The sequence below is a fragment of the Barbus barbus genome (genome assembly GCF_936440315.1).
Source record: "Barbus barbus genome assembly, chromosome: 34".
Lineage (NCBI taxonomy): Eukaryota > Metazoa > Chordata > Actinopteri > Cypriniformes > Cyprinidae > Barbus > Barbus barbus.
In genome coordinates this window covers 26,320,891-26,341,435 of record NC_136762.1, presented here as the reverse complement: position 1 = coordinate 26,341,435, position 20,545 = coordinate 26,320,891, and the positions used below count along the sequence as shown (strand labels likewise).

General features: G+C 37.8%; 1 protein-coding gene and 1 pseudogene across 2 annotated transcripts in view; one reads left to right on the top strand and one right to left on the bottom strand.

Annotated features, from left to right (window-relative positions):
• The window catches only part of LOC306854585 (cullin-3), a 21,448-nt gene extending 15,670 nt beyond the window's left edge, over positions 1 to 5,778 (bottom strand). Inside the window, exons 1-2 of the mRNA XM_079392726.1 lie at positions 5,138 to 5,778; positions 1,906 to 2,103 (exon numbers count right to left, since the gene is read on the bottom strand). Coding sequence (XP_079248852.1) covers positions 1,906 to 2,103; positions 5,138 to 5,200 — 261 coding nt within the window. The 5' untranslated portion in view covers positions 5,201 to 5,778. The remainder of the gene's footprint in view (positions 1 to 1,905; positions 2,104 to 5,137) is intronic.
• On the top strand, positions 5,376 to 20,545 carry LOC306854150 (guanylate cyclase soluble subunit beta-2-like; annotated as a pseudogene). Its single transcript has 12 exons — positions 5,376 to 5,459; positions 7,379 to 7,452; positions 7,577 to 7,671; positions 8,220 to 8,323; positions 8,548 to 8,764; positions 11,046 to 11,368; positions 15,911 to 16,057; positions 16,133 to 16,279; positions 16,441 to 16,595; positions 16,722 to 16,933; positions 20,151 to 20,258; positions 20,388 to 20,545. The product of its transcript is annotated as a guanylate cyclase soluble subunit beta-2-like (transcript).

Sequence of the window (20,545 nt, the reverse complement as noted above, 5' to 3'; positions counted from 1 at the left end):
GCAGAGGACAAGTATGTAACCGGCCTCTTGTCTCTGTACTATTGTGTTTGATAAACACCACAGTAAATGCAGAAATCTGAACTGCTATTTGAAAATATTTAAATAAGATAATTGAGCTTCAGAAACTATAGGGATGCTGTCTGCTGATAATGATAGTTCAGTGGTAATGTTGTGCTGTATGGTTTAAATTTTATTATGCTGCCAAATGCTTAAGATACAGTACAGACAGTATGATAACCGTCTCAGAAAATATGACGATATGTAGTATTACACAACTGGATTCAATATCAATTCATCTGAAAAAAAAAATAAAATTCAGGTAGGCCTATTTTTTATTTTTTTTTGGAAAATAAAATCTCTCACAACCAATGCTGTAAACTAATTTGGTCCACTACTATAAAGTAAAAGGTTGAAACTAAAAACAGAACTAACTATTATATTCAACTGATATTTATTTTCAGATATACTGATAACTCTAAAAAACTAAACTGTATACAAACGCTGATGCTCATCAGGTTGAATGTTGATTGTTATTGGTAGATTAGTAAAATGATTTTTATTTTTTAAAATACTTCGCTCTCACTGAATAAATATACTGATGTTTTACTTTTTTTTAAATCAATAAATGTAAATATGTTTGTGAATCAATCATGATGTGGGCTTATTTGGAACACTGCAGGCTTAAATGGAGCCGAAATACCAATTAATCCTATGCCAGACTTTTGACTTTATTCATAAAATATTTTAATTTTATAATATTTTATATTCTACAATGTACATCCACTAATTTATACATTTTCAAATGAGAGATAAATCTTACATTTTAACAAATAATTCTTCGTATAACAATGTCAATATCTATAAAAACAGCTAAACTTAGATTTCCGTGGGCTTAATGGGTACACTTACCCAAAATGTAACGTTAAGTGACTTATTGTTCACAAGCAGTTTTAATTATTGAAACACTAATGGAGTGATTACTTGATGCATGATGATACTGTATCTCTCAACATAACTTCTGCTATTCATTCACATTTATTTTGCGCTATAACTTTTATCAAAATGAAAGATGATGCCACTTGAACTGAAGCAGCTTAAGCCATCTGTCACGCCACATTAAACAGCTTCAAAACGACATTTATTGTTTGATTTTCATGATAAAACAGGCCAAATTTGAAAGCTGAGACTTTGTTTCTGATCAGAATGTTAGCAAACGGGACAAACCTGCATTAACAGTGCTGTTTTTAAGAAGAGAAATTGCATTAATGTGTATTACTGCATTATTATTACCTACATTCAACAGAGACATTTATATAGTACTGTATGACAAGCCACATGTAGTCTGACATCTTTCCACTGCCTTTTGATTGACAGGATATAATCGGCTCTGGTCATCAGTTGATTTAAATGGCTGTCCGATAGGGCTGATAACTGCTTTTATCGGCCAATACATCAGTGCATCAGAAACAAAAAAGCTGTGCACCTACTCAAAGAGTGAATTTGCATTTTCATTCAGCCCATATGCCTTTTTTCACATTGGTCTACTCTAAACAGACAAACTGGATGAGATCTGAGTAGATTTTTGTGCTGAACATTCATATTGGTTTGTGATAGCGTTTATCTCCTCCACATTACTTTCTACCCTCTGATATCCCTTTTCACTGAACTGGTGTTGGATCTTCCTGTAGCTAAACAGTAGAGCACTGCATTAGCAACGTCAAGTTCACAGAATATGATTCTCTGGGAATGCATGAACTTCAGAGAAAAGCATCTGCCAAACGCATTAAAAGTACATGTACATGCATCGTTTCTCATGCCAGAGGATCTGCCAACAGAACGGTTCCAGGTTCAACACCATCACCCTCACCGTAGAGAAGAGGCATGACAGAGACGTGTGGCTCTTACTTTGTTGATGAGATGTTCTGTGACCACCTCCCTCAGGCCTGTGTAGAGCTTCTCTCCGTGCTTGTGCAGGACCATGGTGTAGGCGTTCCTGTAGAGCTCCTCAAAGCTCAGCCCACTGTTGTTTTTCCTCTGAATCTCTTGGATGGCATTTTTCAAGAGGTCCCAGATGTTGTTGACATACTTCTCATCCATGGTCATCTGAGATGAAGCAGAGAGAAGAGGGGAAACCATTAAGGGAGAAATGGTGATGCATGAAGCTACCAACTGGTTGAGGGTTACCAAATTCAAATGTTATGCACTCTATGCACTTTTTTTTACCCTTCCTTTTAAAGGGACAGTTCACCCAAAAATTCAAAACCGTCATCATTTACTCACCCTCATGTTGTTCCAAATCTGTATGAATTTCATTCTTCTGTTGAACACAAGAGAAGATATTTGGTAACCAAACAGTTGGTGGCATTGACTTCTATAGTTTTTTTCCCCCCTCTCCATACTATGAACGTCAATGGCTACCAGAAGCAGTTTGGTTACCAATATTCCTCAAAATGTATTTTTATGTTCCGCAAAAGAAAGTGAGTCATACAGGTTTCAAACGATAATGATGATACAACTTTACTTTTTGGGCGAACCATCCCTTTAAGTCTGTTCACACCATGGACGATATCTATAATGATAACTGTAAATAATGATCATCCCAATTCTATGAGAGTAGGGAAGTCCACACAACACAAGGGTAATAATGACACAGAAAAATGTCAGAATCACTTTAATTTTTTATTTTTACTGCTAATGAACAATTAACACATTGACAGCAAATTAGAATCCATTCTGCTTTAAAGAGCTCAAGCATTTAAAGCAGCAGATGCCAAAGCTCCAGCGCATGCAAACAGAATGTTATTGTGCGCTGATGTGGAGGCCAATATAGTTTTTACTGTTGGTATGAATGGTTATTAAAGCTTTATAGTCATTGTTATAATTACAGTTATCATTCTTGGTATGAACTGGCTTTTACTGTGGCTCAGTATAACCTTGAACAGCAAACTGGAATGTACAGCGCTCTCTCCACCCTCTAATACCACGACTGAGCAAGGCACCTGACCTGCTTAACATTCAACCTGTTCTTTTTCATCAATTATTTGTGATTTTAATTTTGTGAACGGGAGTTCCTCTTTTGCTGTGCTATTAGTGAAAGCGTCTGGGCTTCGGACGCTTTCACTTTTAAATTTGAATTTACAAGAAAAGATAGTCGTCTGTTTTGCTTACATCTATTCACTGTTTAAAAATAAAACAAATGATTGAAATATGGATTCATTGTTATTCTTATTACAAACTAATTTATAGAATGTAATTAAAGGAATAAGATGAGGCATGGGAGGAACACTGAGGAATCAAATAAAGAACGAACATTTAAAGAAAGCCTCCATAGCGTAACGTGAGATAAACAGCAAAGATAAAACCAACATGTTCACCTTCTCTGGTTTAAGAAGCAGTCTTTTATTTTACGTTCGCTGGAAAACCAAATAATCTGTCCCGTCCGCCATCGTTTCCTCATATTCGCGTCATTTTGGCAGCTCGTGCTGAGGTGACGAGTATTAACCAGGCTCTGCTCCTACAGAACTCGCATTGAAAGCACCTCTCTCACTCTCTTCACGTGATCAGAAATCTTAAGGCCAAAGTATACTTCGGCCGACCATGTCTGCGCACCGTCCGCATTACATCATTTTCATCATCAGGAGGGCTCGCGTACAACAGCTCACACGCGAGGTGAATGTTGACAGAGCGCAAGTCAAGCAGGTGGTACTGCGCATGTGTTGAGCTCGTCTGTCCGCAGTAATCTGTGGTTGAGTATGCTTCAAAGCCGTGTTCGGCGGCTCTGCAGCGCACGCTTTATGCATGGAGCAGAGCAGATGTTTTGGAAAAGCGCAGACCATGCACTGGCACAAATGCGACCACGTCAAATTTTAACTCGTTCATAACTATCGGTATCGGCTGATATCATTCTGAATAATCGGCTATTAGTATCAGCAGAGAAATTCAGTATCGGTGCATCTCTAGTATGAGCGTGATTGCGTTCCATAAGATAATATCAGACCAATGGCCTTTATCTTCAAGAAAGACTGCAAAATCAAGCAAAACATTCCACAGAAAGTTAAAAAAACACCAACAGGTCAAAATGCAGACAGAAATTGTGCCATTCTGTGCTTTTCAATCGCCCATAGTTAATATGATATACTGTCAACAGCAGCTGATGCATCAAAAAAGTTAGTTAGAAGAAAATACACAGCATTTATTTGATCGAACAACTTGATGTTTTATGACAGTTATTCATGCTATCTTACCATATCAATAGTATACTGAGAAAAAAAAAAAGCAAGGTAAACACACAAAAGTCTTGGCCACCAGGATATAATTATAAGGGAGTTGTCTCAATTTTAATCTCAATCTTAATAATAAAGCACTTCTCCAATGTGTTCTGGGTAGTCTATATTGGCTTGACAAGCGATTCTGAATAAGAGCTGCCTGATGGCAGGGATGATTCATCATTTTCTCATGATATCCCGTTTTCCACAAATACCCCATCATCTGAGGTCACGGTCATTGATGGTCATGATTTTACAGCAAATCTCAGTGCATTTTGGTTTTACTGTATATTGACTGTTTAGATCAAGGCAACTGCATATGCATATCCACATCAAACCTCTCTTGCAGCATCAGTGCTACTGAACTCGTTTCTTCACTGGCAGTAACGTAAATATCCCGTGGTACCCACATCTGCACTAGTCATGTGTGACATAAACATGCAAACGGTACATGTTTGACGCAAAACTTCGTCATAGACAAGCCGACCTCCCACAAACAACGTTACTAGAACAAATGTTTTGATTAATGACACATTTACTGTTGATTAAATAATCTCACTGGGGTAACTTATGCAATAAAACCAGTGTATTTGGGTCACTGCGCATTTATTTGTGATCATCTGCTGCTGTTAAACAGGTTAGCCAGCTAACAGGCTCGCTAGCTTGTCATTAGCTATTAGCTTGACGTAAAACAACGCAAGAGCTTCTAAACCCAGACCGAACTGACGCTGCTCTCATGATGACTATTTGATTATTTGAGGTATTTGGGGAAACACAGAGACGGTGTGAAGGGTATTATTCACACAGGCCTGTCTGCTCGGATCCCCGGAGCTCGAGTGACGGCATCGCCGGCTCAGAGCGCTCATACTCACGGGGAAGGCTCGTATCCTCATCTTGGTGTCTTTTTTAGTGCCCCCTTTGCTGAGATTTGACATGTCTGGCTTATTCCCCGCCGTTGTCTCCTTTCACATGAAAGTCTTCTCTGAGAAAAGACGGGGAACAGATATAAAGAGGCAGCGCTGAGCCCCGCTTGACCTTCTTTATGAGTCTCACTCTTCGGACTTGTTGACAGGCGAAGCTTCGCGTTCTGCTACTTTTCTGCTCCTAGAGATGGCGGACGCGCAAATCTCGCAGACTCTCGTCTCAACGCCGAGGAAACTCTCGCGAGATCTTACACACCGTATACTGCAGACTGTATTGAATATATTCAGCCTCGAAAACGACGTAGAAACGTGTAATTTGATTAATAACTGTATTGCTGATAACCTAAGTTGTTGTCAAAAAAAGTTATCTGCCTGAAGGAGTCGCTCAGAAAGCCCAGTCCTCCGCTGAGTTATTCAAATTACATTTTGTGTTATTTCTAGAGATTGGTACACATTACGGTATTTCTGATATATAAATTAAATTATTCCCATCAGCAATAGCTATTAAATTAATTAATAACTTGTCTTCTTATGCATTAACACAAACGGTCCAGACATACCTGAGCTAAGAAAAGTGACACGTATCACGTGACAATAATTTTCGTATCACGTGACTTTTAACTAAATGATGCTCTACAAAACAACACGCTTTCAAACACTTTTTACTTACTGCTGAAACTTAGATGATTTACTGTGAAATCTGTTTTCTCTTCAGTCCAGTATAAGCTTCATGGTGAATACTTCTACATCACTCTCGTCAACGTAGTCCATATTTACAATAAAAATTCTCTTGACATTATCTTTTGGTTATTTTGGGAGAAATAGTAGGGGGCTTTCCCCCCACTCTATTACTTACAGTCGCGTATCGTCACTAAGGCAGCATTTATTAAATAGAAATATAAAAAACAGTAATATTCCGAAATATTAATACAATTTAGCAGAATAGTTTTGTGTGTGAATATATTTGAAAATGTAATTTATTCCTATGATGCAAAATTTATTTATGTAATTTATTGATTTATTTTTTGGTTAACATTAACATAGGCCTAAAGATATAGGATACACAATATCCTAGATATAGATATAGGTTACACAAACCTGGGTAATCCACCTGCCCTGGACCAGAAAACTCTGCTTAAAATAGATAAAGTCTCTCTGAAGCGAATAATTATATAGGGTATATATGTGTCTGCTGGTGTAACCCATGTTTGGGTCAAATATGGACAAACCCAACCACCATTTTTTAGAGTGTGTGTATGTGTGTAACTGTCCAAAATTTTGATGTGATAGATTTTGATGTAAAAGGACAACAGGAGATGGAGTTTTAAAATTTATTTATTTTTATTTTTTTCCACTGGAGGAAGTGTTATTGCAGATTATGTTGGCCAGAAGCCAGACCAAGCAATGTATTTTTTTGGCAAATTATTAATTATTTTAATGTAACTTGCTCTTTGTCCTTTAAAAACACATTTGTATCATCCACTAGAGCAGGGTTGGAACTGAATTAAAAAAATAAAAATCCCACCTCTCTTGCCATTCATTATTTATTGCATATAATTCACCATTTAATACGAAAATATGACCACTTTGCCAGATTTAGTTTGTGCATTGTAGCTACTGTAGTCCTATTATAATGGTCCCATCAGTGCACTCGGGTTCTTGCTTGTATTTTATTTAAATGTAGGAACAAATACTCTTATACACACTTTTTGATTTTTAGGGTCTTTACACCCTGTATATATTTCAATGAGGCCTACTTCAATTTCTTACTCAGGAATGCATTAACCATATTCCCTGCTCACCTTTCATGAAAGAGTGACATCAGTTACCCAAAACATTCAAATTAAAACGCAAGTTTAGACATTTTTAAAAGCTTATGCATGTATTTTCATTTAAATAAGTTAATAAGCTGAATATTAGGCTTATTGATAAATGTTACAATACTTGCTTAATGCATTAGGCCTCACTTTACTTGATGGTTGATTGGTGGAGTTTGCGATCTCTTACCCAGAATAAAACCTGCAAGGCACATTTTAATGAGCAAAAGCTGATTTGAAAACTGAAATATAATTCTTGTGACAACTAGCATGTGTCTTATGTATTATTATTGCAAATGTTAATTCAATATTCAGTAGCTAGCTCTAGTTACAAAACATCAAATGTCTAAATGCAGTTACCTCTAATGTCCAGTATGGGTTCATCAACACATGTTTGAAGTCTCTAGTGATTGACAGATTTGGAGAAGAGACGTGGGACAAACTCAGGTGAGCATCCATAACACTGAATTGATTATTTTGCAGAGATTTTTCAAGGGATTGTATTAATGTCTGTGAAATTGCTTATAAAATCATATGGAGAAAAATACTGATTTGATTGGATTTTTTGCAGGGATGCAGCAGGAGTTCAAGACACTTTCATGACTTATGAAGTGTACACAGATAACATCACCATGCAGTTAGAGACAGAGGCCTGCAAGATGCTCGGTAAAGCACTTTCACTTCTTAAGACTTGGTCTGATTTTCTGAGTGTCCAGTATTTATTAGAAGTGCATTGGTTGCTTATTGTATTTGATGTACAATTTAATTTGTTTATCCAAATTACAGTACTGTTGAGAATGAGTGTTTTGTTTGGGTTAATACAGTTTACTGAAAAATACACCTCTGTTGTCTTTCCAGGACTTTCCTGAAAGGTCCCTGCAAAAGAAATCTCTAAATCATGTAGAAAGAAAACGACTGGGACACAGCCAGAAACTTGGTGCATCCAGAAAAGGGTAAAGATGGTATAAAATTATTTGTTTTATGAGATACAACAAATGTATTATTTGGTATTCTACAGTTAAATATAACTCTTAAATGAGCAGTTAGTAAAGCTAAATGATTTTTTTAATCAAGGAACTGATTTTCTGATGAGGTCCGACTCAGCAACATTCATACATTTTCTATATAATGAATATATAAGTAAATGTAGTTTGAAATTTTGTATTTCTAGGTGTATGTATTGGGGATTCATTAGATTTTTTTTTCATCCTCAGGTAAAACTTTAAGGGTATTTGAGCCTGTGTATCCAGATAATCTGTGCATCGATCTGGAGACATTTTGCAATGCCTTTCCTTTCCACATTGTGTTTGATGAAGAAGTAAGGGATGATTGAGGATATTTTTTTATTCAAAATCTGAAATCATTACATTTCTTGCTTATTTAAATATGGAACGTTGCCAGTTGTGACAGAGGTGTTGATGATATGAGTGAGGACATAGTTTGAAAGCATTGTATTTAAAATGTTCTGCATTGCTGAGCGCTGAATTGTTTGAACAATGTTATCATTGCTCTTTTCTTCTTTTACTCAATGCATCCGTTCAGCTCCAGGTCAGACAGGCCGGGGTGACTATTCAGAGAATCGTGCCAGGGTTACAGAGCAGGTGCGGCCAGCTGGATCAATATTTCAACATCCAGCATCCACAGGTGACTTTCAACATCTGCAGCATCCGCAAGTTCATTAATAGCCATTTTGTTTTGCAGACACGAAGAGACAGAAAGCCTATGGCTTGGAGAGAGAGACCCATGCTAGAACTGAGAGGTGAGAATTCTAGAAAAGGTGATGACTTCATGTATGCTATGTATGTCTTTTATTATTCTTAATTCTGTATTTGTCTACTTTAGCCAGTTATACCTTATTATTATTGCTGTTCTGTCTAAAATTCTGTTTCTCTATATGAGCACTATGTATATTCATTGAAATGATATATAGGCTACTGTATATATATGAAGTGGTGTGGGAAACACTGCATACAAATCCCCAACCCTGTTTCTGTAGCTGCTCTATAAGTCTGTACATTATGAATGTCTTCAGGTCATGGATGTTCAGGTGTCTTTGATTAAGGAGACATACGAAATTTGCACAGCTGGGGGAGCTCCAGGAACAGATACAACAACCACTATCTTTGAAGAATGCATTCTGAACCATCAACTTCCTGAATAATAGTGTAGATGCTTTTTAGACCAACCCCACATATTGTCTGTATACATGATTATTTTGATCTTATATTTATTTTCCAGATTTATATATTATACACTTTGAAAAACATTTATTGACTACATTTAGAATTTTTTTTTTTTGCATTCATTCATCCATCTTACCACTGATCAAAATGCATTTACACTGCAATTACAACAGCATAAATAATACTATGAAGTGAACGTTTTAAATATAGCAGTTTTGAAAATAACTATGAAATTATACTATACTATGAAATTATACTTATATATGAAACTAAAACCACCAGTAGGTGGCGTCAAGTCTTATAAGTAATACATTTCATACCAGAATAAGTAAATTATAGAGTCATTGTTTTGAATGATTCACTCAAACCAGCTGATTCATTCATAAATGAATGAATGTCTTTATGAAACAGTCACTGAATCATTGACTCACCCGATTCATTCAAAAACTCTGGTTCATTCAAAAACGAAACACTGCTATGTGTTGTTGTGAGATGCAACTTCTGCCTTGTTTGGAATGATTTTTATTAGCAAAATAGAGCAAAAAGAGTCAAAATTGAGAATATTTCTAAAACTAGTCAGTTTATATAATTAATCAGCATTTTATTAAAATCGGTATTGCTTAACTATATTATGTAACTATATTAACTATATAAAATAATAATTTTTTTTTTTTTTGGTGGCACTTTTTACCTCCTTGTCAACGCCAGACTAGCATGTTGTTAAGCATAATGGAGGGCTATTGCCTATTGCTGATTTACCTGTTACTTGTGGTTGCTGTGGCAAGGGATCTTGAAGAGAGGCAGAAGTTCTTAAGCTGTCACAGAATTAGAACTTAAATGCAGTTGTCGAGCACACACTTAAAGGGGTCATCGGATGCCCATTTTCCACTAGTTGATATGATTCTTTATGGTCTTAATGAAAAGTCTTTAACATATTTTGGTTAAAATTTCTCAATGGTAGTATAAAACGACACCCATTTTACCCTGTCAAAATCAGCTCTGCTTTCAGCAAGCCGTTTTAGTCCATATTCCTTTAAATGCTAATGAGCTCTGCTGACCCCGCCCCTCTTTTCCGTGGAGTGATGAGCCGTTCTCATGATACTGTTTACTTTAGCCGCGGAACTTGCTAACTTGCACGTTATTAGGAAAGGTGATTTGCAAAGATTCATAAAAGAACCTTATACTCACTTCTTCTGTAGGTGAGGCTGGAACACAAATGATTCATGCGAACATAAACACATTTAGGCAGATCGGAGGATGCATTCCCTTCAAAAACAAATGTAATCCTCTGTGTCTTCAGCGGCTCAGATGTCAGGAGTAAATGACGACTGCTATGTTCATTATGACATCCAACAACAAAACACCTCAATTTGCTTGGGAACCATTATTTTCTACATCTGCTCCAGCATCGAAACAATGGTGGACTGATGACAGATCACTCAGGACGGGTCTAAGGTAAAACGCTAGTGTCAATCAACAGTCGTGGGAGGGCCTGGGTCTGTGTGACGTCACACAGCCATAAGAATGGCTTGATATTAGAAAGGGGAAATTACTTAACGAGATAAAAAAAAAAACAACAAAAAAAAAACACTGGGTTATCATTAAAGGGTGGTTGTGTACACACACTGCCAACACACATTTCAGTTCAAACAACTTGTAAAAGTGTGACCCCTTTAATTGAGAATTGATGCCACGCTGGCCAAATCTGAATAAAATGAAAATATAGAAAAAAAATGTCTTGTCGTGCCTGTTAATTCTGATTATCAGTCTCCTCTTTTCATCTCATTGTGTCCACCTCACACATTTTTGTACCTTAATATCAAATAAGGTTGTATTTTTCTTACTTCCTTCTCCCAGGACAAATGTTATGGATGTCTCCATTGCATTGCATGCTGTACCTATAGCATCACCATTACTTCGCAGCTTGCAATAATTGGAGGAGCACTGCATGCACTTCTCTGATATTGCTCCACATGATGCTACACGTGACCTGATCCTGCTCAACCAACAGCGACTGGCGGAGATGGAGCTCTCCAACCAGCTAGAACGAAAAAAGGAAGAGCTGCATCAGCTCTCAAAACACCTTGAGGAGGAAAAGCAGAAGATGGAGAATCTACTGTATGCCATGCTGCCCAAACATATGGCCAACCAGCTGAAAGAGGGCAAGAGAGTGGAGGCAGGTGAATCAAAGAGAAAGATGGATGGTTTGGAGAGCAGAAAATGTAATAAGTATGGTTTCTGTGAGACAACAGAAGTATGCCTTATATTGTAAAGCTCAACTCTCAAGGTCCACTTTCCTGCACAGTTTAGCTCCAACCATAATCAAACACACCTAAACAAACTAATCAGGGTCTTCAGGATCACTATAAAGTTACATGCAGGTGAGTTTGATCAAGTTAGGAGCTAAACTTTGCAGGAAAGTGAACCTTGAGAGCTGGAGTTGAGAACTCCTGGTGTAAAGCTAGGCAGTCATTCCTTTTAAATTCTTAAACCTAAAGTATACTCCGTTTACATTCGCTACACTCCGCTTTTTTGTTTCTGTCTGGACGATGTGTATACAATACATAAACATGGTTTGGAATGTTTAGAAGAGTTCACTATGTACCGTGCATACAGTGAAGGATAAATTATTTGATCCCCTGCTGATTTTGTACATTTGGCCAGTCAAAGAAATGATCAGTCTATAATTTTAATGGTTGGTTTACTTGAACAGTGAGATTCAGATTAAGTTATTAAGTGACAGAATAACAACAAAAAATCCAGAAAATCGCATTTATAAAAAGTTATAAATTGATTTGCATTTTAATGAGTGAAATAAGTATTTGATCTTCTATCAATCAGCAAGATTTCTGGCTCCCAGGTGTCTTTTATACAAGTAAGGAGCTGAGATTAGAGCACTCTGTGAAAGTGTTGTGGTCAGATGATACCAAAATCGAGCTCTTTGGCATCAACTCAACTCGCCGTGTTTGGAGGAGGAGGAATGACCCCAAGAACACCATCCCCAGTCAAACATGGAGGTGGTAATATGATGCTTTGGGGGTGATTTTCTGCTAAGGGGACAGGACAACTGCACCACATCAAAGAGACGATCCCTCCTGAGATGTGTGCAAACCTGGTGGCCAACTACAAGAAACGTCTGACCACTGTGATTGCCAACAAGGGTTTTAACACCAAGTACTAAGTCATGTTTTGCAAAAGGGTCAAATACTTATTTCACTCATTAAAATGCAAATCAATTTATAACTTTTTAGAAATGCGTTTTTCTGGATTTTTTTGTTATTATTCTGTCTCTCACTGTTCAAATAAACCTACCATTAAAATTATAGACTGATCATTTCTTTGTCAGTGGGCAAACGTACAAAATCAGCAGGGGATCAAATAATTTTTTCCATCACTGTATGTTAAACTAGTCCATCCACATCCACAGTCACCCGCTGTCCATTTTGAGTAATTTTGTTCCCGACCTGACCGTTCCCACTAAATTTAGATCTCGTTTCCAGAATCACACATTTAAATTTCCTCTACTGAAAGAAAGAGAGATAGGCTAACAAATAAAAGTGTAGTCTACACAAAATTTATGTACGTATTTGTTATTTTATTCTTGTCAAGAGTCTTTTATTGACAGCAAAATGTTATACGAATTTTGTCTTAAGACACAAAATTTGTTTAACATTTTGCTGCCAAAACAGCAGGAAAAAAAAAGTGTCACAGAAAAAATAAATATGTACAAAAATTGTATTCCTTATTTTTATACGTCTTGTCACTTTTACAACACAATAGGAAAAAGTGTCGCAGAGGGAAAAAAAAGTAGGTTGTACAAAAATGGCCTATTATAATTTTATTCGTCTTGTCAAAATACTAAATTCGTTTAACATCTTGCTGTAAACACAGTAGCCTAGGAAAAGTGTCGCAGAAGAAAAATAAAAAAATTCGACATCTGTCATTTAAAATGATAAGCTAAGCAAATTATAAACAAAACCGAGCTGAATGTTCTTCAAGGAAAGTGCATCCACACTTTGCTCCATCTTTATTCTGCTCTGTCACTCATCGACAACCTGCTTGTTTTGTCTGTGAGCCGTATATTCACCACTAGTAGGCTAGCATGCTCGGAGCATCGTTATGCAAATGCTGTGCACAGACCTCGCAAGAAATCTGGTCGGGTTCCCGCGGGAATGCAGACCTCTAGTTGGGGATCCCATGGACAGGTTTGTGAAGTACTGCTCTAGGGCATCTTTGGCTTAGAATTCGTTCTTCTTTATGCATTTCCATGATGCAGAGATCAGAAACCCTTTCTACAAGGGCACTATGAACTTATGGTGTGTACTGAAGTTGCTTATGCCAAACTGCTGTCTAAAGAGAATAGTTGAGGAACAGGTCTTCTTGCAGCTCATGTGTCATCCAAATATCCGTGTGACGAGTAGGGTGGGGCCAAAAGCCGTGGGAGCGGAGTGAGGCCGGTGGGGTGAATGATAATGAGCAACACCTGTGCTACTCACCAGTCTCGAGTGCCACAGAGGAGCTCCGAAAGAATAAAAGGAGGAGTGCCGATAGTGAATGATGAAAGAGGACAAGGCCTGGGACATTTTAGTTGTGGTTTTGTTTATGTTAATGAAGGTAGCCCATGAGGGGTCCATGAGTTGTGACAAATGTCTGCCGGTTCCCACCTTCTTCTTCCCTTAACTATGAACTGTGTTACAATCCAATCATCCAAACATGTGATGTCTTGGGCCATGGTACCTTAGGCCATATTACCTCCAAACCAGGCAGCGATTTGCTCTGTGAGAGGACTCTTCACAGCCCCAGTATAGAAAGCCCTCAGCCTTCTGTGGGAGACCTTGAATATGTCCAGGTGTCATAAGTGGTAGAGGTTCTGATGCGCCCTTTTCACCAAGCTGTTTGTGTACTGTCCAGCAGAAATATTCTGTGAGATGGACCCCAAGGTATTCGAAGCTGGTCACTTTCTCGACAGCAGCCACATTGGTCATCAGTAACTGTAGTCTCTCACCTTCTTACCCCCATAATTGATGATAATCTCTAGATAATCTTTAGTCTTGTGGTATTCAGGAGGAGATTGTTAGGATGTCCATTTCCTCTAAGTAGGCCTTCTTGTCAATATTAGTAATGAGGCCACTATGATGTTGGCAAAGTTAATTTTTTCCATGATTTGTTGGAGCTGTGTTTGGTCGTGCAGTTGCTGGTGTCAAGTGATTAAAGCACCTGGCGGCATCTAGTCAGGAAGGAGGGTTCAGTCCAGGGTTCTGAAGCCTTTTGTGAATTTGTGAAGAGACAATGGCGTTAAAACCAGAGGTGTAATCTACTAACAGCATCTGCATGTAGTTCCCTTTCCTCTGATCAAGGTAGGAAAGGGAAACATGTAGGGCAGGGGTAGACAACGTCCGTCCTGGAGTGCCGTTGTCCTGTAGAGTTAAGTTCCAACCCTAATCAATCACACCTGAACAAGCTAATCAAGGTCTTCAGAATCACTAGGGTTATAGGCAGGTGAGGTTTTTCAGGGTTGGAGCTAAACTCTGCAGGACATCGGCACTCCAGGACCAACATTGCCTACCCCTGGTGTAGAGTGTGGTTAATAGTGTCATCTGTGGACCTGTTGGATCAGTATGCAAACTGTAATGGGTCCAGGCAGCTGGGAAGGGAAGAGAAGATATAGTCTCTGATCAGTTTTTTCAAAGAGCTTTTGTAAACATAAGAGCTATAGAAACACAGAAATGAGACATTACCTCCTTCCCATGCTAGACACACCTAGGGTTAGGACTTCTGATTGTGAGAGGACCTTGTCCATTAGGCACCTTGTCCATTAGGTGGAATTGGTGGAGCTGGAGACCATCACAGTGGTGCCAAGGTAGGAGAACAGGTGGGGCCAAGTAATCTAAGGTGGTGAATCCAAGTACCTTGGCTGTGGTGATAATCCTGAGAACCAATGGTGGTCTCTTCATAAGAGACTGTGGTCAAGCTGGTAAAACCAGAGACACCGGCAGAGCAGAAAGGTGAGGAATCAGGAGAGCAGATGAAGACCATGGAAAAGCCAAAAGAGAAGGAACAAGTATCCTGGTTAGGGATTAGCAGGAAGTCTTTCATGGGGAAGAGGATGAAGGTGGAACCAAGGGTAAATTATGCTTGACGAAAAGAGCAGTGGAGGAAGGTCTAGGGATCTGGATGAAACCAGGAAACCATTTTTTCAGCTTTGGTAATCAAAGATGGTTATCAAAGACTATTGCCCTTCATACGATCTATAAGGCGACTATTACAGCATGTCATAAGGGTTTCATTGAGACAACACCCGCATCCAGAAGTTGCGACTGACTTTCCAATATTGTGATGTTTTTCTGAGTGAAATGAAATTGCAGGGTTTGATATAAGTGCACCTCCCCAGCTCACAGCAGACAGCATGTATGCAAACTTGCAAAGCGATTGCTAATGAGCTTGTGGTGTTTATGTTGTAGATAAGTTTTTTTGTTTATCTTTGTGAATGAACAGGTGGAAGCAGTAAGGCATAGTCATTTCATAATAAGAGTCCCAGTGTACATTGATCTTGTTTGTAATTAAAAGTCCCAAATAATTCATAAAGTATTTTATATGGTTAAGGTTACACAATAAACTGTTTATTACTTTTCTTTAAACAAATAGACAGATCTTGGAAGAGTAACTCATATTATTTCATTATTTTTGTCCTTAATCTTAATTTTACATTGCTTTTCTTTTAGGTGAGTTTGAAGAATGCACCGTTCTCTTCAGCGATGTGGTGACCTTCACCAACATCTGCTCTGAGTGAACCCATTCAGATTGTTTCCATGCTCAATTCCATGTACCTGAAGTTTGACCGCCTTACCACTGTACACAATGTTTACAAGGTGAGCATTAGTCTTGAGGATTCTTCTTAAATGTAAGACTTTTTATATTAATAAGTGTTGTAACGTGCTTTGCAGGTTGAGACAATTGGAGATGCTTACATGGTTGTTGGTGGCGTGCCCATCCCAATGTCAAGTCACACTGAGCGTGTGGCTAACTTTGCCCTTGGCATGATCATAGCTGCAAAAGAGGTCACTAACCCTGTGACTGGTGGCCCTATTCAGGTGGTTGAGGGTTATCTTTGATTAATGTTTCATCCTTGAGTTCAGTGTTTCAGCCTGTAACCTCAAACTGTACCTGCTTTCCTGTAATTGACATTTCATCCCCATCTGTTTTGGGGATTTAGAAAAGAGTTGGAATTGATTTTTGGTGTTTTGTGTCCCAGATTCGAGTGGGCTTGCACAGCGGACCGGTCTTGGCAGGGGTGGCTGGTGAGAAGATGCCTCGGTATTGTTTGTTTGGAGACACAGTTAATACGGCCTCCCGAATGGATAGTCATGGACTGCCTAACAAAATCCACCTCAGTCCCAGTGTTTATCAGCGAGAAGCACAAAAATATGTCCTCTGTCTTAGTTACTTCAAATAATCTCTGTTTGGCACTGATTGATACTTGCCTTTAGATGAGAATCTTGATTTAAATATTTTTGGCTTATTTCTTATTACCAGTGCTCTAAGAAATAAAGGCTATCAGATGGAGGAACGTGGAGAGATAGAGGTAAAAGGAAAAGGAAGAATGCACACCTACGTCCTGCAGAGGAACCAAAAAGTCACAGAGAGTGAGATCATGGGGCTTTTGGTGCCCAACGCTGACTCAGACAGGACGATGAATCATTCTACACGAGCTTCACAGTTACTTCGCTATAGGTCAGCATTAGAAGGTCGGTTGAATGTCTTTTTATTATTTGGTTTAAAAGACAAAGTATACTTTAGTTTTTGAGCAAGGGTGTACACAAATTTTGTCACAAGACTATTGTGTACGTATTGTACGTGCACCACCTGATTTTTGTAACAATGCACTCATGCACATTGACTTGATTTTGCACTAATTAGTTGTTCAACAAGGTGGCAGCTCTGGCCGAAGCTGTTCTATTACAGTAGAAAACGAAAATAAAGAGAGGGAGCAACAACGAAATAGTGGAGACTAGGGGTGGACAAATTTTGGTATCGATCCGATACTGAGTAAATACAGGGCCAGTATAATTTTCATTTTAAAAAAACATACATTTAAATGTCCAACTACACTTTGAAAATTAACAATAACTAATGTTGTTATGACTAATATTACATTCACCTTAAAGCTCCAGTCATGGCTAAAAATATTGGCACCCTTGGTAAATATGATCAAAGAAGGCTGTGAAAATTAATCTGCATTGTTAATCCTTTTGATATTTTATTTTAAAAATTCATAATTATTATTATGAAATAAATGTTTTTCTCTAATACACATTGGCCACAATTAACAGCACTCTTTTATTCAATACTTTTTGAAACCTCCATTTGCCAGTTTAACAGCTCTAAATGTTCTCCTATAATGCCTGATGAGGTTAGAGAACACCTGACAAGAGATCAGAGACCATTCCTTCATCCAGAATCACTCCAGATCCTTTAGATTCACAGCTCCATGTTGGTGCTTCTTCTCTTCAGTTCACCTCACTCATTTTCTACAGGGTTCAGGTCAGAGTACTGGAATGGACCAGTCCCATTTGAAGTTCCAGTCGCGTCTGATAACTGAATATGCTGGAGTTTGTTTTTGGATGAGCTAGGAGAATTTTTCTTGAAATCCTGCCAAACAACATGTGCTGATGTAGGGGCTGTTTGACCATTTGTTTTAAGGTTTTCTGACACCGAGACTCAACTATTTTCTGCAATTGTGGCCGTTGGAGAGTCTTTAGCCGCTCAAATTCTCCTTCTCACAGTGCATTAGGACGATATAGACACACGTCCTCTTCCAGGCAGTTTCGTAACATTTTATGTTGATTGGAAACTCTTAATTATTGCCCTGATGGTGGAAATGGGAATTTTTACTGCTCTAGCTCTTTTCTTAAAGCCACTTCACTAATTTGTGAAGCTCAATTATCTTTTGCTGCACATCAGAAATATATTCTTTGGTTTTTCTCATTGTGATGGATGATTAAGGGAATTTGGGCTTTGTTTTCCCTCCTATTTATATTTCTGTGAAACAGGAAGCCTTGGCTGGATAATTTCATGTTCATAATCACCCTGAAGTGCTCAGAATTGTGAATATGAATGGGAATATACTTCAGAGATATTTTACTCATAAGAATTTCTAGGGGTGCCAATAATTGTGTCCAATGTGTATTTGAGAAAAACATTTATTCCATAATGATATTTCCCCCCATTTTAAATTCTTATTATCCAATGAAAGGTTAGATTTTTGTGATTTTGTTTAAATAAAAGATCAAAAGGATTAACAATGCAGATTCATTTTCAAAGCACTTTGATCATATTTAACAAGGGTGGCGATATTTTTGGCCATGACTGTATGTGGATATTCCTTGCCTTTCTAAAAGTGCATTGCAGGCAGAGGAGCCCAGAAAATTAAAGCAATGCGCAGTCTCATGTTAAGCATTTCCCTCCCATACAAAAGAGAAAAAAATAAATAACGTGGCTTTATGTAATGACGTGGCTTAATAAATTAAGAACGTAATATTAAAAGACAAAACTCAGTATACACCTTATTAATGTTGCAAATAAGATATACAAGTTAGCAGATGTGCCCAGAATATGAAAGCAAAGTTTTCACATTATGCATTTTCCTCCCATAGAAAACCATAAAAACAGACCGCTGCATTGACGAATGCTTGTGCGAGAGGTTTATGAGATTGCCACAACTTTAGTTTAAAAGAGTACAAAGATAATTTTATTGGTCATAACTTCTGGAGAAAAATAGCACAGACTCTGGAAACAAAAACTTTTGAAAAGCTTGAAAAGTGTAACAAAAACAAAATATACTTTGGGCTTTAATAAGGCCAGAAATCCCATCATTTAGTGGGAGATCTTTAGATATTAGACAAACTATTTCATATTGTATTAAATATATTTGATTACTTATACAGTGGAGGCCAAAATTATTAGAACACATGACGGATCTGAAAATATTGACCTTTTTGCCTCCAAAACATGATTTCATTTCATAATGTTCATGAAGCATGCAGATGGTTGCTCTGAGCACAACACATATCAGATGAAGTGAGTTCTTCTGTTTTTATCCACTTTTAACTTTAATATTTGGTATATGTCCACCTTTTTGCAACAATTACAGCAGCACATCTCTCTGGCATAGTGTCAATATATTTCCTGAGAACCTCAACACTAATGTTATCCCATACCTTCTGCCACTCAAGCCAAAGTTATACCTCTTAAATATGCCAAGTATTCTAATAATTTTGGCCACCACTGTATATAGTTTTTTTGTTTACAGTATAAACAGTAATTCGTTTGAATCACATCACTGTACATCAGGGTAACCTGCATTCAAGATTTGATAGCAAAGTGATAGTTCATCCAAAAATCAAAATTACTCACGCTTAAATTGTTCCAAACCTGTATGAATTTCTTTCGTCTGCTGATCACAAAATAAGATATTTTGAAAATATGTTGGTAAACAACCATTTGCTGGTGCCCCCTGACTTCCATAGTATGGAGAAAAAATACAATGGAAGTCAATGGGGACCTGCAACTGTTTGGTACATTCTTCAAAATTATCTTTTCATTTTTTGTTTTGTTTTTTGATGAATTGTACTTTAATATAAAATGAACATAAAACAGTACATATCATATTTAGTTTCACCTAATTTCTGTTAGTTAAGCACCTCCTTCCACAGACCCTTTGTTGAGAAAAACAAGTGGCACATTTGTTTATATATTCTACAGTGGATACAGTATGTGCTGTATATGCTTTCAATAAGAACGGAGTCGTACATTTTTAGAGTGACAGTATTGCACCATTCCAGAAGAAATTCATTCTATTAATAAATAATAATACAAAAAAGTGTACATAAAACATAAGGTATGTTACGGTTTTCTACATGTAATTGTCCTCTGTTTTCTTCCTCGTCTATCTCTCCCTCAAAGGTACCCAGAGATTACAGAAAGGAGACAATGGTACCAATGAAATATGGAGTCCAACAGAGAGCAAACCTCCCACACGATTTACTGAACCTGAGCACAGCACTATAACAGGTATCACCATGCAGTACAGTAGAAATTAAAAAATGTAATGCAGCTGTTTTAAAAAAAAGTAAGTTTTATTGATGACAAAAGGGTGCACTGACATTTCTTATTCACATCGACTGCTCTAATTACTAACAGGTAAACCACGAGATTCGGAGAGTTATGGGAGTCTTTACAGTGAGGACGAGCCCTCTGAGCTCATGAAGGACGGCACACCCAGCAAGACAGAGAATAAGAAACCTTCAGCTGATAAACGCAGCAAACATGTTCACACTAGGCTCTGCTTGTTATTCTGA